Source organism: Otolemur garnettii, unplaced genomic scaffold (assembly GCF_000181295.1).
Source record: "Otolemur garnettii isolate 467f Iridium unplaced genomic scaffold, OtoGar3 scaffold00049, whole genome shotgun sequence".
Lineage (NCBI taxonomy): Eukaryota > Metazoa > Chordata > Mammalia > Primates > Galagidae > Otolemur > Otolemur garnettii.
Window position 1 is genome coordinate 2,845,654 of NW_003852444.1, and position 17,804 is coordinate 2,863,457.

Sequence of the window (17,804 nt, forward strand, 5' to 3'; positions counted from 1 at the left end):
AGAAGAGGGAAGATGTCTGAGGTGTTTGGCGGTCTGGGGACTGTCACACTGCCATGTTCCTCCCCAGAATCCAGGAGTCCTGATCCTCTAGGGTAAGAAACTGAGACAGTAGGCCCAGGGAAATGACAGCAAGGTGTGGTTTCTGGCCTCTGCTCACTCATCAGTTGGATGACCAGGGTGGCCCCGTAGCCTGCAATCAGCAGATGTGAGGTGTAGGGGGAAAAAACTAACAAAGCAAGACAAATAAAAACCGAAGGTATCTGTACCCAAGTCTGTAATGACCTGAATTAGATGCCAGATGTCACCAGGGGCAGCCAAACTACCTGGACCATTTTTTCAACTATGTGTCTCAGTCTCTCTTGCTTGGATTACAGGATCCTCCATTCTTAGTCTCCTATCAGTGATTCATCTCTGATTCACTTTCACCCAACTGCCCATTTCCCACCAGACCCCATACCTGCCTGCTGCTTCTGAGTGAACCCCAAATAAGCAAGCCTCTGTCAAGGCTGACAGTGTCTGTGATTTTATCAAGCCCCAAACCGGTCTCTCTATCCACCCTACATTTTCACTTTATCCTTGAAGACAGGGCATAAGGGCTGTGAGCCTGAAGTCATGGTGGGTAGAGGGATAGAGGACCCATGTAGACACAGAGAAGGACATTCTTTTCACCATTTTAGTTTGCTGCTACATGTGTGCATGTATGTGTATGTGTGTATGTGTGTGCATGTGCATGTGTACATGTGTGTGCATGCAGTTTATGTGTATGCACATGTATATGTATGCATGCATGTGTGCATGAAGAGCATGTGTGTGTGCATGTGTGCATGCATGTATACATGTATGTACCTTTGTGCACATGTATGTGTGTGCACATGCATATGTATGCATACATGTGTGCACATGCATGTATATGTGTGTGAGGTGTGCAAGTGTGTGTGTATGTGAAAGGGAGAGAATGACTACGAGCCAGAATGAAGTTACAGGAAGGCAGAGAAAGTGTCATTAAGTCAAGGAGAAGCCAGGAAGGGATCACTAAGTGTGGCCAAGACCATATATGTGGGAATACTCATTCTGTTTTCAGACACCTAGGAAGGCCCTCCATCAGTCCTGAGTTTCTGCCCCCTCCATTCTGTGGCCCTAAATCCACAGCTTTGGAGAAGGAATCCCTCCCTTTAGACAACACAAAGAACACTCTAGGAAGAAAGTCTGAGGTTTGTGTGGAAAAACCATCTTTCTCAGTAGTTCACAGTGTTCTAGGAAAGGTCACTACATGAAACCATGGGTGAGGGAGGTGTTGCAGCAAGGCAGCCCTCACTTTTGGAGCCCCTTGTGTAGGACAGGAGGGACAGGATGGCAGATGGCAGGCCAGCATATGGAGGGGGGAATAACTGAGACCACAGCCCTGCCAGGCGTGCTGGGTCTTCCAGACTAACACCAGGCAGGTGATGGTGATGGACATTCCTGGGCAAACCATGTCTCCTGATGACAAAAACTTCTCACTCACTACAAGCACTGAGGGAACAGCCCCACCAGTGAGTATCTGTGCCCCCCACCACCCACACAGCCCTGGAGATGGAGCAGGTACCTTCAATAGGCCTCCTTAGTGTCTCCCTCCCACCTGCATCCCAGTTGCCTGCTTCCCTGGTCTGTACCCTCTGGGATAGAGGCTTGAGCTGCAAGCAGAGTGGGTGGCTCAGCTAGAGTAGCCTTCCTGTCTCCCACCTCAGCTGGGGTCTTGAGGTCCTAGGCCACTTTGTCATTCTCTCTCTCCCTGGCTGTGCACCTCCCCAGTGGTCGAGGTCATCTGGCTGGGGTCTGAGCCTCCTTGTCCAGTACCTCACTGTGTATGTGTCCTTGCTGGGGCTGCAGGTCCAGTTCTGACCCAGGACTTGCTAGTTCAACATCTGGTGTGCCCTATACCACAGATCTAGACCCTGGTCATTTCTGAGGGTCTTAACGATCAGCTAGAGATTGGGATTTGAGAAGTTTAAGTGGGGATGGGTTTTGAGAATGGGGATCTAATTAGAAAAATGAGCATGTATTCTAAGTGTGGGTGTTAAGGGAACATTAGCTGGTGAAGAGATGCAGCCCACCCCTTTTCTGAGCTTCCAGCATCCTCTAGGAGTGGAAACTGACATTAAAATGCAACAAGCTTTTATACATGTGTACAGAGAAGAGCTAGCATTCTGATTGTTTTCCATGTTCCTTGGCATTATTCTAAAGCAGAGGTTGTCAACCTGTGGGTCGTGACCCCATTGGGGGTCTAACGACCCTTTCACAGGGGTTGCCTAAGACCATCCTGCATATCAGATCTTTACATTATGATTCATAACAGTAGCAAACTTACAGTTATGAAGTAGCAACGAAAATAATTTTATGGTTGGGAGTCACCACAACATGAGGAATTGTATTAAAGGGCCGCAGCATTAGGAAGATTGAGAACCACTGTTCTAAAGGCTTCAACTGAATTACTTTGTCCTACCCTTTCAGCAGTCCTCTCAGATGGATAGAGATGCAATCTGCATTTTATAGACACAGAAACTGGGGTTCAGGGAGATTAAGAGCCTTCCCCAAAAGTCACAATTGCTTCCAAGCCCTCCAGAACTTGTGGATAAGTCACTGTGCTATTGAGGCAACGTGTTCATGGAAAGGCACATGGGAGGCCAGCAAGCAGGTCTGCTTGTGGTTATCAGGCAAGAAGAGGGGTATCTAGGCGGGCTGAGGAGGAGGGGAAAGGCCTATAAGTGGGAATCGGAGGAGTCTGTATGTGGCTTGGATTCATATGACTAAGTAGGCTTCCCACTGTTTCTCTGCTGAGGTTCAGTGCAGGGTCCTGCCCTGGGTCACATTGGCAATGTGCAACCTAAGCTCCGTGTCACCCATATGGCCTAGTAATCTACTCTAGGAAGGAACATGACTTCCTTACCCCCAGGACTCTGCAGAATAGCCACCCCTTGTAGTTGCCCCTGGAGGTCTTGTTGATACCACCCCATACATGGGTGCTGGGAATTCCTCAGGGTGCAGTGCAAGACCTCAGCCTATCCACGTGTTACCAAGACTCACCTGGCCTTTGCTCCACCAGGCTTGCAGGCAGGCTGGGCTTAACATGGACAGAGTGGTCACCCCCAGTGGTACCCAACTGGGCTAAATCCTAGAAAGGAGGACCCATGAAGGATGCTGATAAGAGACTAGAGAGCCGAGGAGATTCCTACCCAGGTAGTGGGGCTGTGCCTGGGATTATGGTGGCACAACTAGGACTATGGAGCAGCTTCTCTGCCTATGCTTTGGTGAATGAGTCCTTCTTTCCATCATCTCTCAGACCCCCTGAGTGGCTCCCTCTGCTTGTCATCAGACTGGTACTCACAACAGCCATGAGCACCTAGCCTCACCTCTCAAGGCCCTGCAGGCTCTCTCTAACAAGGCCGTGAGATGAGACCAGGTGACGTGACAGGAGAGCAGGACCCAGGCCTGCAAGGCAGCAATCAGGGGCTGGCAGTCTCAGAGTGAAGTTCCAGAGGGCGAGGCTTTCTCATTAAACTAAACATCTTGTCTCATCTTCTCCTTGAAGCTCAACTCAACCTGAAGTTGAGGTGTGAAGCAGGTGTGGGCATTTCCTTCCTCCCTCTCCCCTGGGATCCCTGCCTGCCCTTCAGGCACTGAGCACCTTAATGGAGTACTTGGCCCTGCACCCTTTCCACTGTATGCCTTCCTAGAATGGTGGCCTGAATCTGTACCTCCAGTCTTTGTGAGGGATTAAAATACCTCAGTGCAACCTGGCAACACTTAGAGAATTGAACAAAGACCTCTCTCTCCACGTGCTCTCATGCACATAGAGGCTGCTGCAGGGCATTGTCAGGCAATGCAACAAAGGATACCCATGCCAAGTGCTTGACTCGGGGCGGGGCAGAGGCAAATTAAAAAGGAGGGGCTTCATGCTTCTTGTTGAAATAAGTGAAAGGCCTCTTTCTCCTCCTCACCATTTTCCTAGAGCATTCCTTTAGCAAACTGGTAATTGTAAGTTCTTTTATTTCTGTAAAATGTGTCTAAGTCCTTTAGAAAGCTAAATAAGGCTCTTTCCATCTTTAAAATGCTGAAAGCTCTTCCTCAAGAAGAGCTTCACTATATTTTGTTAATTTATTTTTATTTTTATTTATTTATTTATTTTTTAGAGACAGTCTCACTATGTCGCCCTTGGCAGAGTGCTGTGGCGTCACAGCTCACAGCAACCTCAAACTCTTGGGCTTAAGTGATTCTCTTGCCTCAGCCTCCCAAGTAGCTGGGACTTCAGGCACCTGCCACAATGCCCAGCTATTTTTTTGTTGCACTTGTCATTGTTGTTTAGCTGGCCCAGGCTGGGTTCGAACCCACCAGCCTTTGTGCATGTGGCTGACACCATAACCTCTGTGCTACAGGCGCCAAGCTATATTTTGTTAATTTATATAAATATATAATTATATAACAGTATATAATAGCTTGTTATTTCAACTACATTTAATTATGTATTTAATTCTGTTTTCCTAACAACTCATAGTGCTGCCACTACCCATTAGAGCAGGTGTCCTCAAACTACGGCCCTTGGGCCACATGCAGCCTGCCGAGGACATTTATCTGACCCGCCGGGTGTTTTTGCCCCCACTGCCTGTCCTGATTAGCAGCCGACTCATCCTGGGGCCTGCAGTCTGGCCCTCCAGTGGTCTGAGGGACAGTGAACTGGCCCCCTGTTTAAAAAATTTGAGGACACCTGCACCAGAGTGACCGTTGGCCTTGGCAGCTTGTTCTGTAAGACAGAGATAATAATGAAAACTGGACCAAATGTTTTTTTCTCACTATGTTACCCTTGGTAGAGTGCCATAGTGTACCAAATGGATCAACACGTGAAAAATTCTTAGAATAGAGCTTGGCACAGACTAAACATTTAACCAGGGCTCACTGTCATTATTGGAATGATAAATTATAAATTCAACTAAAATATGACAGGATTAATGGTAATGTTTGTTTTTAATTGCCTCAGTACTCAAGTGAGATTGAAAGCATAGAGTCTCACAACTTTCTAACACTGATAACAGGTTATGTTTTTCAGAAATCTTGAAAACCAATAATCTGGGAAATTAGATTGAGAAGGCCCTGTATCTACCATCTCTCCAGGCACAGCATTTTACAGGCAACATGGAGACACAGAGGGATTTCAGGATTCAAGACTGCACTGAACTCAAGCTGGTCTTTCAGCTGTGGTTCAGGAAATGCAGAGGAGAGGCGGGGCCATCCGCCAGACCCATCTTCCCAGAGAATACCCACATAAGGAGACAGTAACGGCTGGTGTCCTGGGGTGGAAGCCAGAGGAGGACCAAGGAAAGGGCACTCTTGAGTCTGCTCTCCCTGCTCCCAGATCCTTGATGAGGATCCTACTTCTTCCCCAAGGACAGTGGGAAGGACGGATTGCTGGATAAGGGATCTGGGGCCATCTCGGTTTACAGGACTATCTGTCCTGCTTCCCTATTGCCTCCTCCCTCAGCCTTAATCCTCGAATGAGATTGGGATCAGAGTGTCTCCATGCCCCTGTTATCTCCCTCCCTGGTATTCCTGCTCAAGGTCAGTGCCTCCCCAGGCTGTGCCTTGGCCTTTTGTCTTGGCCCAGCTCTGGCCCTGAGCCGAGGTAAACCTCTTGCTTCCAGATGGCTGCCCAGCTCCCTGCCTCCTCTGCCAGGCTCATAGTGAGGGGTTGTGGCTGCCTCCTCGACATTTATTTTCTTCCCCCACCTCATCCCAGTTATATTCAAGTGCTCAAGGAAGCAGCAAACCCACTTAACTGGTCCTCACCAGCTTTGATGAGCTCCGTAGATAATACGAAGTCTGTGCATGCACTGAAGGAAGCAGATGATACCAGCATCAACCCACCCCCATTTGAGTTGAGCTCCCGTGTGAGGATGTGTGGTCCAGTCTGTGTGGAGGAGGCCCAGGGCCCATGTCCTCTCCATTGTTAAATGGAGGATGGCCAACCAGGTTTCCAGCTCAGCGTCAGCTGTGTTGATCTCCAGAAAGAAATTATTCTTGATATAAGAGTCAAACTAGGTCCCTTCCCTCAGAACCAGCCATCAGATGATATCATCTCCCTCCACCAGGCCAAGCCATGACGGAATTGCATGGCTAGAGTCTGGCACAGGTGAGTGTCTGTGACCTAAGGAACTAATAAAAAGAGCAGGAGCCTGGGGAAGGACCCCTGCATTCCTGTGCTGGCTCCACTGATGACTTGATGATGGGTCAAGCACTCTCATGCTACCCTTCCCTGCTCTTGTCTCTTTATCCAAAGTTAACTGGATTGGAAATTTTAGAAAACTCAGTGGGTCTAAAGTTCCTTTTTATTCTGATGAGGTTTTTTAAAAAATTCATGTTAAGAAGGTACAAATGATTAGGTTACATTGTTTGCATTTGTTAGGTAAAGTCCAAGTTATAGTTGAGCCCTTCACCCAGGCTAGGTGCTTTATACCCTCACATTGTGCACATGAGATGAGAGCTTACCAACCCCCACCCTCCTACTCTGTCCCCTTTCTCTCCTCTTCCTTTCTGCACCTTAAATTTAATTGTTCTTCTCTTGTGTGGGCATGTAGTTGTTCATCTGGTGGTTTCGTAATAGTATTGAGTACATTGGATACTTGCTTTTCCATTCTTGTGATACTTTACTAAGAAGAATGTTTTTCAGCTCCACCCAAGTCTGGTGTTTTAATATTCTAATATTCCTTCTGTGCTTCTACTGCAATGATTTTCAGTCAGTGTACCATGAGAAGATCTAAGGTGTGACACAATTCTTTTTTTAAAGATCATTAATTGGTGGCGCCTGTAGCTCAAAGGAGTAGGGCACTGGCCCCATATGCCAGAGGTGGCGGGTTCAAACCCAGTCCCAGCCAAAAATTACAAAAAAAAAATCATGAATTAAATTATTTTGAAAGAAGTTCAAAACACAGTAATATATTCTTATTTTTACTTTTTTGATCAATTTAAGCATGCTGCTGTAGTTTAACTATAGGTTCAAATGTGTCTTGAAATAAAAAACAATAAAGGTTGAAAAACACTGTTCATCAAACTACCATTTGCATCATACCAGTGCACCTGCACTTGGAGAGGTTGGGCTGAGCCTGCAGTGGGAAGTCACTCAAGTGTGATTTCTCTGAAAGGCGACTCGTGCAGCTCAAAGCACCACCAGTGCAAATTCATGTTTATTTCTCGTCTTCTTTTCCCCCTCACCTTCTCCCTATCTTGCTCCTCCCTGCGAATGTGCAGAAAATCAAAGCTGCCCTAGACGTGTCCATCTGGAAAGCTGATTATAGTTCCTTCACCTTTGAGTGTCCTTCCAGGGATTAGTAGCAAAGACTCCTCCAGGAGGTGGAAATCACAACCTCCCCCAAACTTCTCTCAGAAACTTCCCTCCTTGCCTGGTACAGGAAAGCAGAAAGGTCAGGTTCACACGTGGTGCCACCCTCTGCCTGACCTCTCATCTATACACAAACAAAATGGAAATTGCCCATAAAAATGGGGGGGGCATACGCCAGATGAAGCATGTGCAGTAAGAACACCCATGGATACAAGATAGGAAGATGTGGTGTGGGGCAGGAAAGGAGGAGAGAGGGAGAGAGATATGGGGGGAGAGAGAGAAGAAGGAGGGAGAAACTAAGCCTCTTTAATTCTGCAAGCCCCCATTGGCAGTATACTGGTGTAGGGGTGGAGTGGAAAGTCTGAACCATTCACTCCTGAGAATTTCATGCCAGTCCTTGCCCCTGTCCCTTCTCTGGGCACCTCTTACCTCCAAAGTTATGTAAGGGGCACCACTCAGAACCCAGAGGATAATCAGATCAGAAGCGCCCCAGCCTACCCCCGCCCCCATGGCGTGGTGCCTGGCTCAGGTGGAGGGAAATATAAACCCGGGGCTCTCAGGTGTCTCTCTGTAGGGGAGATGCTCCCTGGGAGACATGGCCTGTGCCCTTCTCTTCTGTCTTTTCCTGCTTCTAGCCCTGGAAGTCCCTTTCCTGGGCAACTGCTTCGGCCCCATGTCTCGCTTACGTTATTCTAGGTTCCTAGATCCTTCCAATGTCGTGTTCCTGCGTTGGGACTTTGACCTTAAGGCTGAATTCATCACTTTTGAGCTCCAAGTCCGCACAGCTGGCTGGGTGGGCTTGGGTGTCACAAATCGCTACACCAGAGCAGGCAGTGACCTGGTTGTTGGAGGAGTCTTATCCGACGGCAATGTCTATTTTTCGGTAAGTCCGGGGGGTCAATCTCTTCTAAGGATGGGAGTCTTTGTTGGGTTGAGAAAGGATCCACATTTTCCAAAGACATCCAAGTGCACACCCACAACTCCAGCTGAATGCTGAACTCTCCCTCCAAATATGGTCCACTGCAGAGTTTGCAAACTAGGTCTTCCAGATGGCACATCTCCAAGACTGTCAGGAGAATGAAGCTATTAGATTGTGTGAGAGAGTCTTGCACCACTTTCTTTCTAATAGCCCACTAAATCCAGGTGACTGGGGAACACTCAAAGCTGTTTGAGATGTAGTCTCTGTCCTCAATTTTCTTTAAGCATAATCAGGTAGACCACAGCATAAAATAATCCAATAACAGCAACAGCAAAAGCAATAGCTCCCAATTATCATATACTTTGCTTACCCAAGCATTGTTCTGAATTCTTTGCATTTCAAACTTCTAGCACCACTGTAAGGTGGATTGTTATCCCAATTTTATAAATGGAGAAGTAGCTCACTCAGCTCCCAATCTCACCTATTCCAAACTCTCAATCACTCTTCCAACGTGCACTTATGTAGGGAAGCGTCGGTTCACAGGACAAGGTAATGTCTATTAAGAGCCACCTGAGAGAGGAGGAACGGCATAGATGGTTTAGAGAACACACGAAATTTCAAGGGTTAGTGAGGCAGGAATATTAGGATCTATGAAGATGGGATTTGAAATGGGCGCAGTAAAGGGAAGTCAGGTGGCAAAACTCCATCAGCCATGCTCCATCCCTCTTCCTGGAGAATCTGCTGCTTGTTGCTCTGTCCTACCCTATGGGGAAAACTGCGTAATAGAGAAGAACAGGGTTCCACGACTTCAATATCTTGGGGGAGCTAACAGGTGACATTTGGGGCTCCTGGTTCTTACTCCTTGATCTTCACTGGGCCCCAGGATCAGCACCTGGTGGACGAAGACACTCTGAGAGAAGACGGCAGCCAGGACGCCGAGCTGCACGGGCTGACGGAAGGTGCTGTCTACACCACCATGCGCTTCTCCAGGCCCTTCCGCTCCTGCGACCCTCATGACCAGGACATCACGGTAAAACAGGGAGGGGAGAAAAGCATTCCAGCACAGGCAGCTGCTCCTTCTGGGGAGGAGTAGTCTCCCCCAGTCAGGCAGCCAGTCACAGTCCCCAGTACTTCTGTCCCTCTCAGCGTCCCCAGGTGCTGCCCTTACTGCCACAGTAGAACCCACAATCTCCCAGCAGGGTGACGGCACACTGAATCATTCCTCCCCATCCTCCCCAGGGATCCCCCTTGAAGAACCCTACCCAATTTCACTGAACTTCCAAGTGCTAGGATTTTGCAGTTGAGCTTCAGCCTTTCAGCTCACAAATGAGAACGCAGGCATAGAGAGAGAATGCAGGAGGGCCAGTGACTTGCCCAAGGTTACCAGCAAGTCATCTTCATAGGCAGAAAAAGAACCTGGCTAATTCTCACTCCTGGTCTGAAGCTCCTTCCATCCCACTGTGTAGACATGAGCAAGTGGCTTGTGCAGGTCCTTGGATGCACATATGTGTGAAGTGCTGCCCCAGGGGTAGCACCCCTTTAATGCTTATGGAACCCCTAGGGTGACACTGTGAGGGTGATGGCTGCCTACGGCCTGGATGACACCCTGAAACTGGATCGGAACCGGATTTTTGTCAAGTCCATCTTTCTGCTACAAGTAGTCCATCCTGACGATCTGGAAGTCCCTGAGGACACCATCATCCATGACTTGGAGATCACTGATGTAAGAAGTTCCCTCTGCCCCCCCCCCCCCCGCCACCTCCAGCTCCCTTTTCATCTCCCCACTCAATCCAGAGCCCTCCTCTGACACCCAATATTCAGTACATTCCCTAGATGGAGGGTACTCGGGACCCCCTCCGTGCCCCAAGGACTACCAGTCTGACCCTGTGTGAACCCCCTTCCCTTGCTGGGCCCTGCGCCTGTTTCTTTGGAAGCTTCAGGACCACCCGGCTTAGTGTCTGTGCACCCTCCCCAGTTCCTTATTCCAGAGGATGACACCACATACGCCTGCACATTCCTCCCTCTGCCCATTGTTAGCAAGAAGCATCACATCTACAAGGTACAGTGAACCAGGCAGGGGCATTGTCAAGGCAGGGGAACGAGTTGGAGCAGAGAGCAGCAGGCTTGGTCAGGTCCTCTCCACAGGATGGCGTCTGGAAAACTGCCGAAGGGCCGCTATAGAGAAATAGTGAGAAAACAGGGCAGCCAGGTGGAGGCGGGCTTGGTGAACATGGTGCTTACATATGACCTCCTGAGGCCACAGCCATAACTTCCAGCACTTAAGCCCCAGAGTGCAACAGACATTTTATGAAGGTTACAAATCAATAAGTGCTTGTAAAGAACAAAGCAGAAGCCCCACTCTGGCCGGAGAATTGTTCCCTCTCAGCCCAGGAGAGGGAATGCGGCCAAGTCTGGCCCCAGTGAACTCAGACTTGATCACCCTAATTCACATTTGAGGGATTTGGAGTTTGAGCAAATAAAAATATAATCTCACAGAGAGTAGCAGATGTGTGGGAGCTGTTTGTTCTTAGAAAGAGAATCCAAAAAGCTGTAGTAGCTGCTCAAACGCACAGAACTGACTGGGGTTACCACGGAAAGCCAGGGGTTTGGGGTATCCCCAGCTCTGCTCTCCAGAAAGAGGTGTAGTGGGAGTTTAGAAGAGAGTCGAAGAGGGTGGGTGGGAAAATGAAAGCCTGGGGGACAAAAACAGAGAGAGGGAATGAAAGACAAAGAAAGGGAGAAACAAGGATGGACACCGTTTGACTTTGAGGAAGAGAAATGGGGAGAATCCAGACTTGACCCAGGTGGTCTTGGCCGTGGGCTGCTCCCCTTTCTCTGCCCAGTTTGAACCCAAGTTGGTCAACCACAACGAGACGATGGTGCATCACATCCTGGTGTACGCCTGTGGCAACGCCAGCGCCCTCCCGACCGGCATCAGCGACTGCTACGGGGCCGACCCTGCCTTCTCCCTCTGCTCCCAGGTCATCGTGGGCTGGGCTGTTGGGGGCACTGTGAGTCCTGCAGTGGGCACTAGCTAAGTGGGTGCGTGTTGTCAGGCAATGGGGATTGCCGAGCTGGTCAAAGATCAGGGAACAGGGGAGGTCTGGGAAGAGGCCGGGAACCCAGAGCGGGAGCCCTGGATCCTTGCGCCCAGTTCTCAGCCTCTCTTGCTACCACCTCTCCCTCTTTGAAACAGAGTTACCAGTTTCCCGATGACGTGGGCATCTCTATTGGGACCCCCTTGGACCCTCAGTGGATCCGCCTGGAGGTTCATTACAGCAACTTTCACAACCTTCCTGGTGAGCGTCCAGAAGGTTTGCGGAAGGGCAGCTGGTGGGGCTGGGGGCTTCCCCTGGGCACTGGAAACGTGTTCCAGGACACAAGCAGACTTCTTACGGTGACAGCCCGGCCCCAGCTTTCCCGCGCCTGTCTCCTTCCATGCTGTGCCGCGCTCTCCTACACTCCCTGATGGGTCCTTTCTGCACCAGGTGTGTACGACTCCTCAGGCATCCGTGTGTACTACACCAGTCACCTGCGCAAATACGACATGGGCGTCCTCCAGCTCGGCTTCTTCACATTCCCCATCCACTTCATACCCCCAGGCGCCGAGTCCTTCATGTCCTACGGGCTGTGTAAGACGGAGAAGTTTGAAGAGGTGAAGCTGGGAGCACGCCCTCCTGCGGAGGGAGCCAACTCTCCGTGCTCCCCATCACAGATCTGGTCTGAGCCATAGAGGTGGAGAATGAACTCGTCCTGGAGTTCAGGAAATCATTAACATGACTCACTCGTGGGAGGGAAAGAGTCAGGTCTTGGGGGCAAGGGGAGGGCGGGAAGAGGAGCCAGTGGGGGGAGCTCAATAAGAATTAAGGGGGTGCCAGTCATAAAGGAAGGTGTCAAATTCCAAGTACAGAAGATAAGAAGCAGGTCTGGCTGAGCGCTCTTAACAGCCCGGGTGTGCCTCCTCCCCTTCCAGATGAACGGGGCGCCCGTCCCTGACATACAGGTATACGGCTACCTGCTGCACACCCACCTGGCTGGCCGGGCTCTGCAGGCCGTGCAGTACAGGTAAGGGAGGACCTTGATTTGAAGCTTGTCCTTCTGTAGGTGGGAATACATTTTAGGAACAGCCATTGATTCTGCAGTAGAAAGTTGCGCTTGGTTGAGAGTAAGGAGGAAGTAAAATGATCTCTAGAGTAGAGGTGACTGGAACAAGGCTTTGGAGGAAGGAGAGTTTGTGTTCACTGTGAGGGCAATCCACTCACAGAATGACCCCACATGCTGTGTCTTTGACTCACCCTGTCTACATCACTTCCTTCTGTCTGTCTTCTCCCCTTGGCTCCCTCTAGAAATGGAACACAACTCCAAACCATCTGTAAAGATGATTCCTACGACTTCAACCTGCAGGAGACTCGAGATCTACCTGCCCGAGTGGCAATCAAGCCGGTGAGAGTCTGGGGGAGACACAGTGGGGATGGAGGAGGCAGAATGAGAGCTCATTATTGTCAGCCAAGGCGGTTCTTGGGTTCTTACTCACAGCCTTCATGTTCATTTCAAACAGGGAGACGAATTGCTGGTAGAATGCCACTACCAAACCCTGGACCGTGAAGCCTTGACTTTTGTGAGTGCCTCTCTGCACACCTGGAAACCAGCACCACAACCCCAGAAGAGAGTCCAGCCCTTTCCAGTGACCCAGACAATTCCAATGAAGCCCCTTCCTACCTCCAGTGGCATTATCCACTCACCCAGGCCCTTTCATGCTCTCACACTCCTATGTATCTGGGCTGGGTCCAGGGACCCTGTACATTCTGTGTCAGTGACCCCCTAAAACCAGGGAAAGGAAGTATGTTGGAGCAGCTAAGCACAGGGACTCTCAGCACCATCATTAGTAGTTTTCTCACCTTAGGAACACGATTATTCACTAAAATTAACGCCACTTTGCATCCCCCACGGCTACTGGGAGAGCTGAATAACATGTGCAAAAGACTTAGGTCACTATCCACCTTGTAGTGGAGGCTCAGATAGAGTTAAGCTATGGTTTTTATGGTCACAGGGAACCGCGCCCATGTCATGTGTCAGGAGCGATTCTGTGCTTGTGGGATTCAGAGGGGGCTCCATACTGTTGAGGAAAATGATAGTCCTAGAAATGATATGTATCCTATAAGAATGAGGATAATGCATTAGGGAAATTCATAGGAAAAATAAAAAGATTCTGGTGTAGCAAACTGAACATGTAATCTGTGAGGTCTGACAATTGAGTTTACAAACTCATCCTAGAAAAAGTTACATAGCTCATTGCTGAATATCACTACAGTCACCTTCGAAGCACTCCCCTGGGGAAGCTTTGCACAGACACCAGCACTTAGCCCACTCTTCAAAACAATTTGGAGCTCTTCTTCTGGAATGGTCCTTAGAGCCATCAACATACAAGGTCTGACAATTAAGTTCAGCAACTTGTGCTAGAGATGGTGCTTCAAAGGGTGAACTAGACACTGGCATCAGTGAACAGCTTCCCCGGGGAGTGCTCTAAAGGTGACCATAGTGACATTCAGCAATGAGGGATGTAACACTTTTTTTAGGGAAAGTTTGAAAACGTAATAGTCAAGCCTCAGATGTGAGTGGCTCCTGCTCCAGACATGTAGAGGTGCAGAGTTGGGGACTGCTGGAGAAGGGAGAGACTGAGAAAGCCATGTGTATAAGGAAAGCTGGGAAGTGCATGAAGAACAGTGAGCGTGGTTAGAAATTAAGGAATGGGAATAGATGTCTGAAGTGATGGACTGGGAATGAGGGGCATAGGGGGAAAGAACCTTTTGGGCAGGGCTGAGCCTGTCCTCCTACATGCCCCAGATGGCAGGGCTAGCACTGTAACTCTGTGAATATTCACCAACTAAATAATGGAATGAATGAATTTATGATATAAGATCAAATAATTTGTTAAATAATAATCAGTTATTATTTAGTGGACTGTTGAAAGCCACTGGAGGTTTCTGAAATGGCAGGTGCCAAGATGCAAGATGTATTGTAAACAACCGGCAGCATTACAGAACTCAGACTGGAGTTGCGGCAGGTGGGCGATGGACACCAGCTGGGAGGCCGATAGTCAGGCCCACACCAGGGCAGCAGCAGTGGAAGTGTTGAGAACAGGGCAGATACGTGGCACACTTCTTTGTCCAATGTTTGGAAATAGAAGAGAAAACACAGCAGCGAGCTGGCTTTACATTAAGGGAAAAGGACATTAAGTGTCACTGGCAGAGCCACCACCCCGACTACTGTCTAGCTACCTACTCTCTTTTTTCTGTGTGCCTTTGTATCTTTGTGTCCCCATCCCTGCCTCTCTCCTGTTCCCCAGGGAGGTCCCAGCACCATCAATGAGATGTGCCTCATTTTCCTCTTCTACTACCCTCGAAATAACATCTCCAGCTGCATGGGGTATCCTGACATCATCTACGTGGCACAGGAGCTTGGGGAGGAGGTATCAGAGTGAGTCATCCTGGAAGATAGAACTTTCTCTTGTGTGTGTGTCTTGGGGGAGTACTGGGGAAAGGAGGACAAGGACAAGGACACCCACCAGGTCCTGCCCAGGCTAGTGAGCCAGGGTTCCTCACGGGCTGCCTGACCAGCCCATACCCACCTCAGCCCTGCCCCATCAGACAGTGTGACTCTCAAAGCTCTGACACAGGACAGGAATTTTGTGAGATTTTCCACGTATTAGCAAGGTCATTCAGAGGAGCAGATAAAAACCAGTCCCCAGATCACTTACATATAAATTCTTTGTCTGCCTTTTCTGCATGCACTATTTGACTTAGTCAAAGACAGTATTTACTTCCAAGTCATGACCTCCATCATTTGGGGATAAGGTTCCTCTCTAAGACTCTTGTGAGAGCATGGAACATTGCACATCCACGCAGATGCGCCCTATTTCACATGCAGTTCAGAGCCATTACAGTTTCCGTACTGTACGGCACCCAGATACAAACACCTTTCTTAAAGAGTCAGAAGCTCCTCTACTTTCAGTTTTTACAATTCTCATCTTGAGTTCTGATATTTCTTTTTCTGTCAAATTTATTAATTATCTCATTGAGTTGTGAGGCATTTCTTATGGTTTAGGCTGACATGGAACTGATGTTAACACAAACAAGAGTACTCCATACACATTTTGTTGGATGCCAACCCAAAGCTGCTATCTATTCCCCCCACCCCAATCCTCCCGCCCATGACAGCTCCATGGAGGGCATGATGGCCATGAACAATGTAGAATGGACCCCAGAGAGCATTAAGAAGGCTGAGCGAGCCTGCAAAGAGGCCAGACAGACGGTGATAATAAAGACTATTGATGTGAGTGTCCCAGGAGATGCCACCCTCTGGAGTTAGGGATGGAGGGGTGTCTAATGGTGTTGGGCAGAATCAGGGGCAGGGAGGAATCAGGGACTTGAATGACAGAGGCAGAAACACTGGGCCAGGGTAAGAGGGGCTGAAAGCAGTAAAGTGGGTGGCTGCTGCTCTGGGTGGATTGTGGGTGTCATGGAGCCTCACAGGTAGCCTGCAGTCTCCATGAGGGGTAAGATCACCAAGCAAAGGAAAGGGAGATGCTCCTACCTTTACCTTGTTTTTCTCTCTCTGCTACAGGAGGTGGTGGAAAACACTACAGGCTGGATTCCAGACATCATCCCTACTCCTCGGGGCCCCTGCTTGGAGTCCTCTGGAGGCAAAGTGGAGCCCCAGGACAAGACCCCTGCAGGCTTCAAGGCTGCCCCAGTGGCCCTCTCTGGCTCCAGCACTGTATCCCTGAGGCGCCTCCCACTGGTAGCCCACCTGCTGGTGCAGGGCATCCTCTCCTGGCTCCTTGCCATGCTGCGGACTGGAGGCTGATTCTGCCTCCTCATAGGCTTACACGGGGCCTCCATCTTCTCAGCCCTCCACGTACCAGCAAAATCAGAAACTCCTCCTTGCTTTGGGTCCCCAAGTGTCCCCTCTTTCTGCCTCTTCTCATCACCCAGCCACAACGCTACAGGCCTGGGCACTGCATGTATTCCATAGGGTTCCTCCATGAGCTATGCAAGTCATACTATAGCCTTAGAACCACCAGTGGGACTGTGTATTTCCTGACAAAGTCTGGCTCCAAGGATGAGGGTGAGGTAACAGATCCACTCTCTGAAAATTCTTGTGCCCCAGCTTCCTTAAGAGGCTGCCACAGGAGGAAGGGACTTGAATGCAGACAGAGAGCCCTGTAAAACTTGCTCCACTGACTCCTGGCCCTGGAGGGAGCTTCTGGTTTTCTTTTCTTCTGACATCTTTGCCCAACCCCCCTTGTGGGGCAGAGGCAGGAAACCACACCACACAGGTGGTGGGGAGCCAAGGGCTATTTGTGGTAAAAGTAGGGGCTCTTCTTATAAGGGACAAAGCTCAAGACAGCAGATTAAATAAAATTCGACTTGCTTCCTGTTGCCATCTCTTTCCCTTGAGCCTTCAGTAAGAAGCAGCCGGGCATTCTCTTGAATTGCTCAGTATAAGACATCCCAAGGACACTGGAAGACCTAAATGCAACATTTAATGCATGTCCCTTGCTCTCATTACCCATGTGTCTGTCCACTGTCAGATGATCTTTGCTTATCCCCCTAATGTCACCTTGTCAACATTCAGGACACCAGGTGTCAAGACCCTACCTGGGCAGGCAGCCTGGAGTAAGCTCAGAGAGCAGGTCAGGGCTTGGGGGAGAGAGACAGTCCTTAGCCCAAGAGCCAGGGTAGGCCCAGGGGGTTCACTGGTGGTTCATAGAGTTAGGCTGCAGTTTGCAACCATAGTTTTCAGAAAAGGCCAGTGAAGGCGGCTGCCCTGAGAGCTTCTGTATTTATTCTAAGCTTGAAAATACCTTTCTGTATTCTAAGCTTAAAGTGTTCAACCCCACCCTCTCCCTTTGGGATGTAATCTCACCATGCTGGTTTATGAGCTGCTCATTGTTTGTGTCCCCTAGAGGGAGACCCATACCCTGGACTGCAGGAGGTACTTAGAGGGATTGTAATCCAAAGAGCAGGGATGTGGCCTCAGCAAATGCCATGTCACTGCTCTAGGGGCCTTAGCATAGGTCTAACAGCAGAGCCTGCTACCTAACAGAGTAAGAGCCTTGGTGGTGTGCCCTGGGTGCTGCCCCAGAGGGTTCTGGATGCCTCACTCTGAGATTTCTGAGATCCTGCAGAATCCTGTGTTCACACTCAGGTCCCGAGGTCACAGTATTGACTCTTCTCAGTGATTAGCAGAGAGCATACTGTCCTTAAATCAAAGAGGCTTTTCAAAGTTCAGGATTATGAAAAATCATGGGCTGTGTTCACTGTTAGTCTTTTGTCACCATTCAAGGGAAATAGAGATTTTTCTTTTAAAAAATAAGTAATAAGCATCTGCCAGCTATTTGAGGGAAATAAAGTATAGCTGACTCTTGAACAAATATGGGTGTGAACCTCACAGGTCCATTTGCACGTGAATTTTTTCAACCAAATATGGATTAAAAATACAATATTCACTGAATTC

The 17,804-nt window shown here is 49.2% G+C and overlaps 1 protein-coding gene across 1 annotated transcript; it reads left to right on the plus strand.

The window, feature by feature from the left end:
* The first annotated feature begins 7,885 nt into the window (after positions 1–7,885).
* LOC100951252 (putative DBH-like monooxygenase protein 2) lies at positions 7,886–16,151 on the plus strand. The gene is made up of 13 exons (XM_003791639.2): positions 7,886–8,249; positions 9,169–9,315; positions 9,847–10,008; positions 10,261–10,344; positions 11,129–11,296; positions 11,482–11,584; positions 11,774–11,940; positions 12,259–12,350; positions 12,632–12,728; positions 12,844–12,903; positions 14,632–14,762; positions 15,503–15,617; positions 15,909–16,151. Exons 1-13 carry the CDS (start codon positions 7,962–7,964, stop codon positions 16,149–16,151), a joined length of 1,857 nt encoding a protein of 618 aa, XP_003791687.1. The 5' UTR covers positions 7,886–7,961.
* The last annotated feature ends 1,653 nt before the right edge of the window (positions 16,152–17,804 follow it).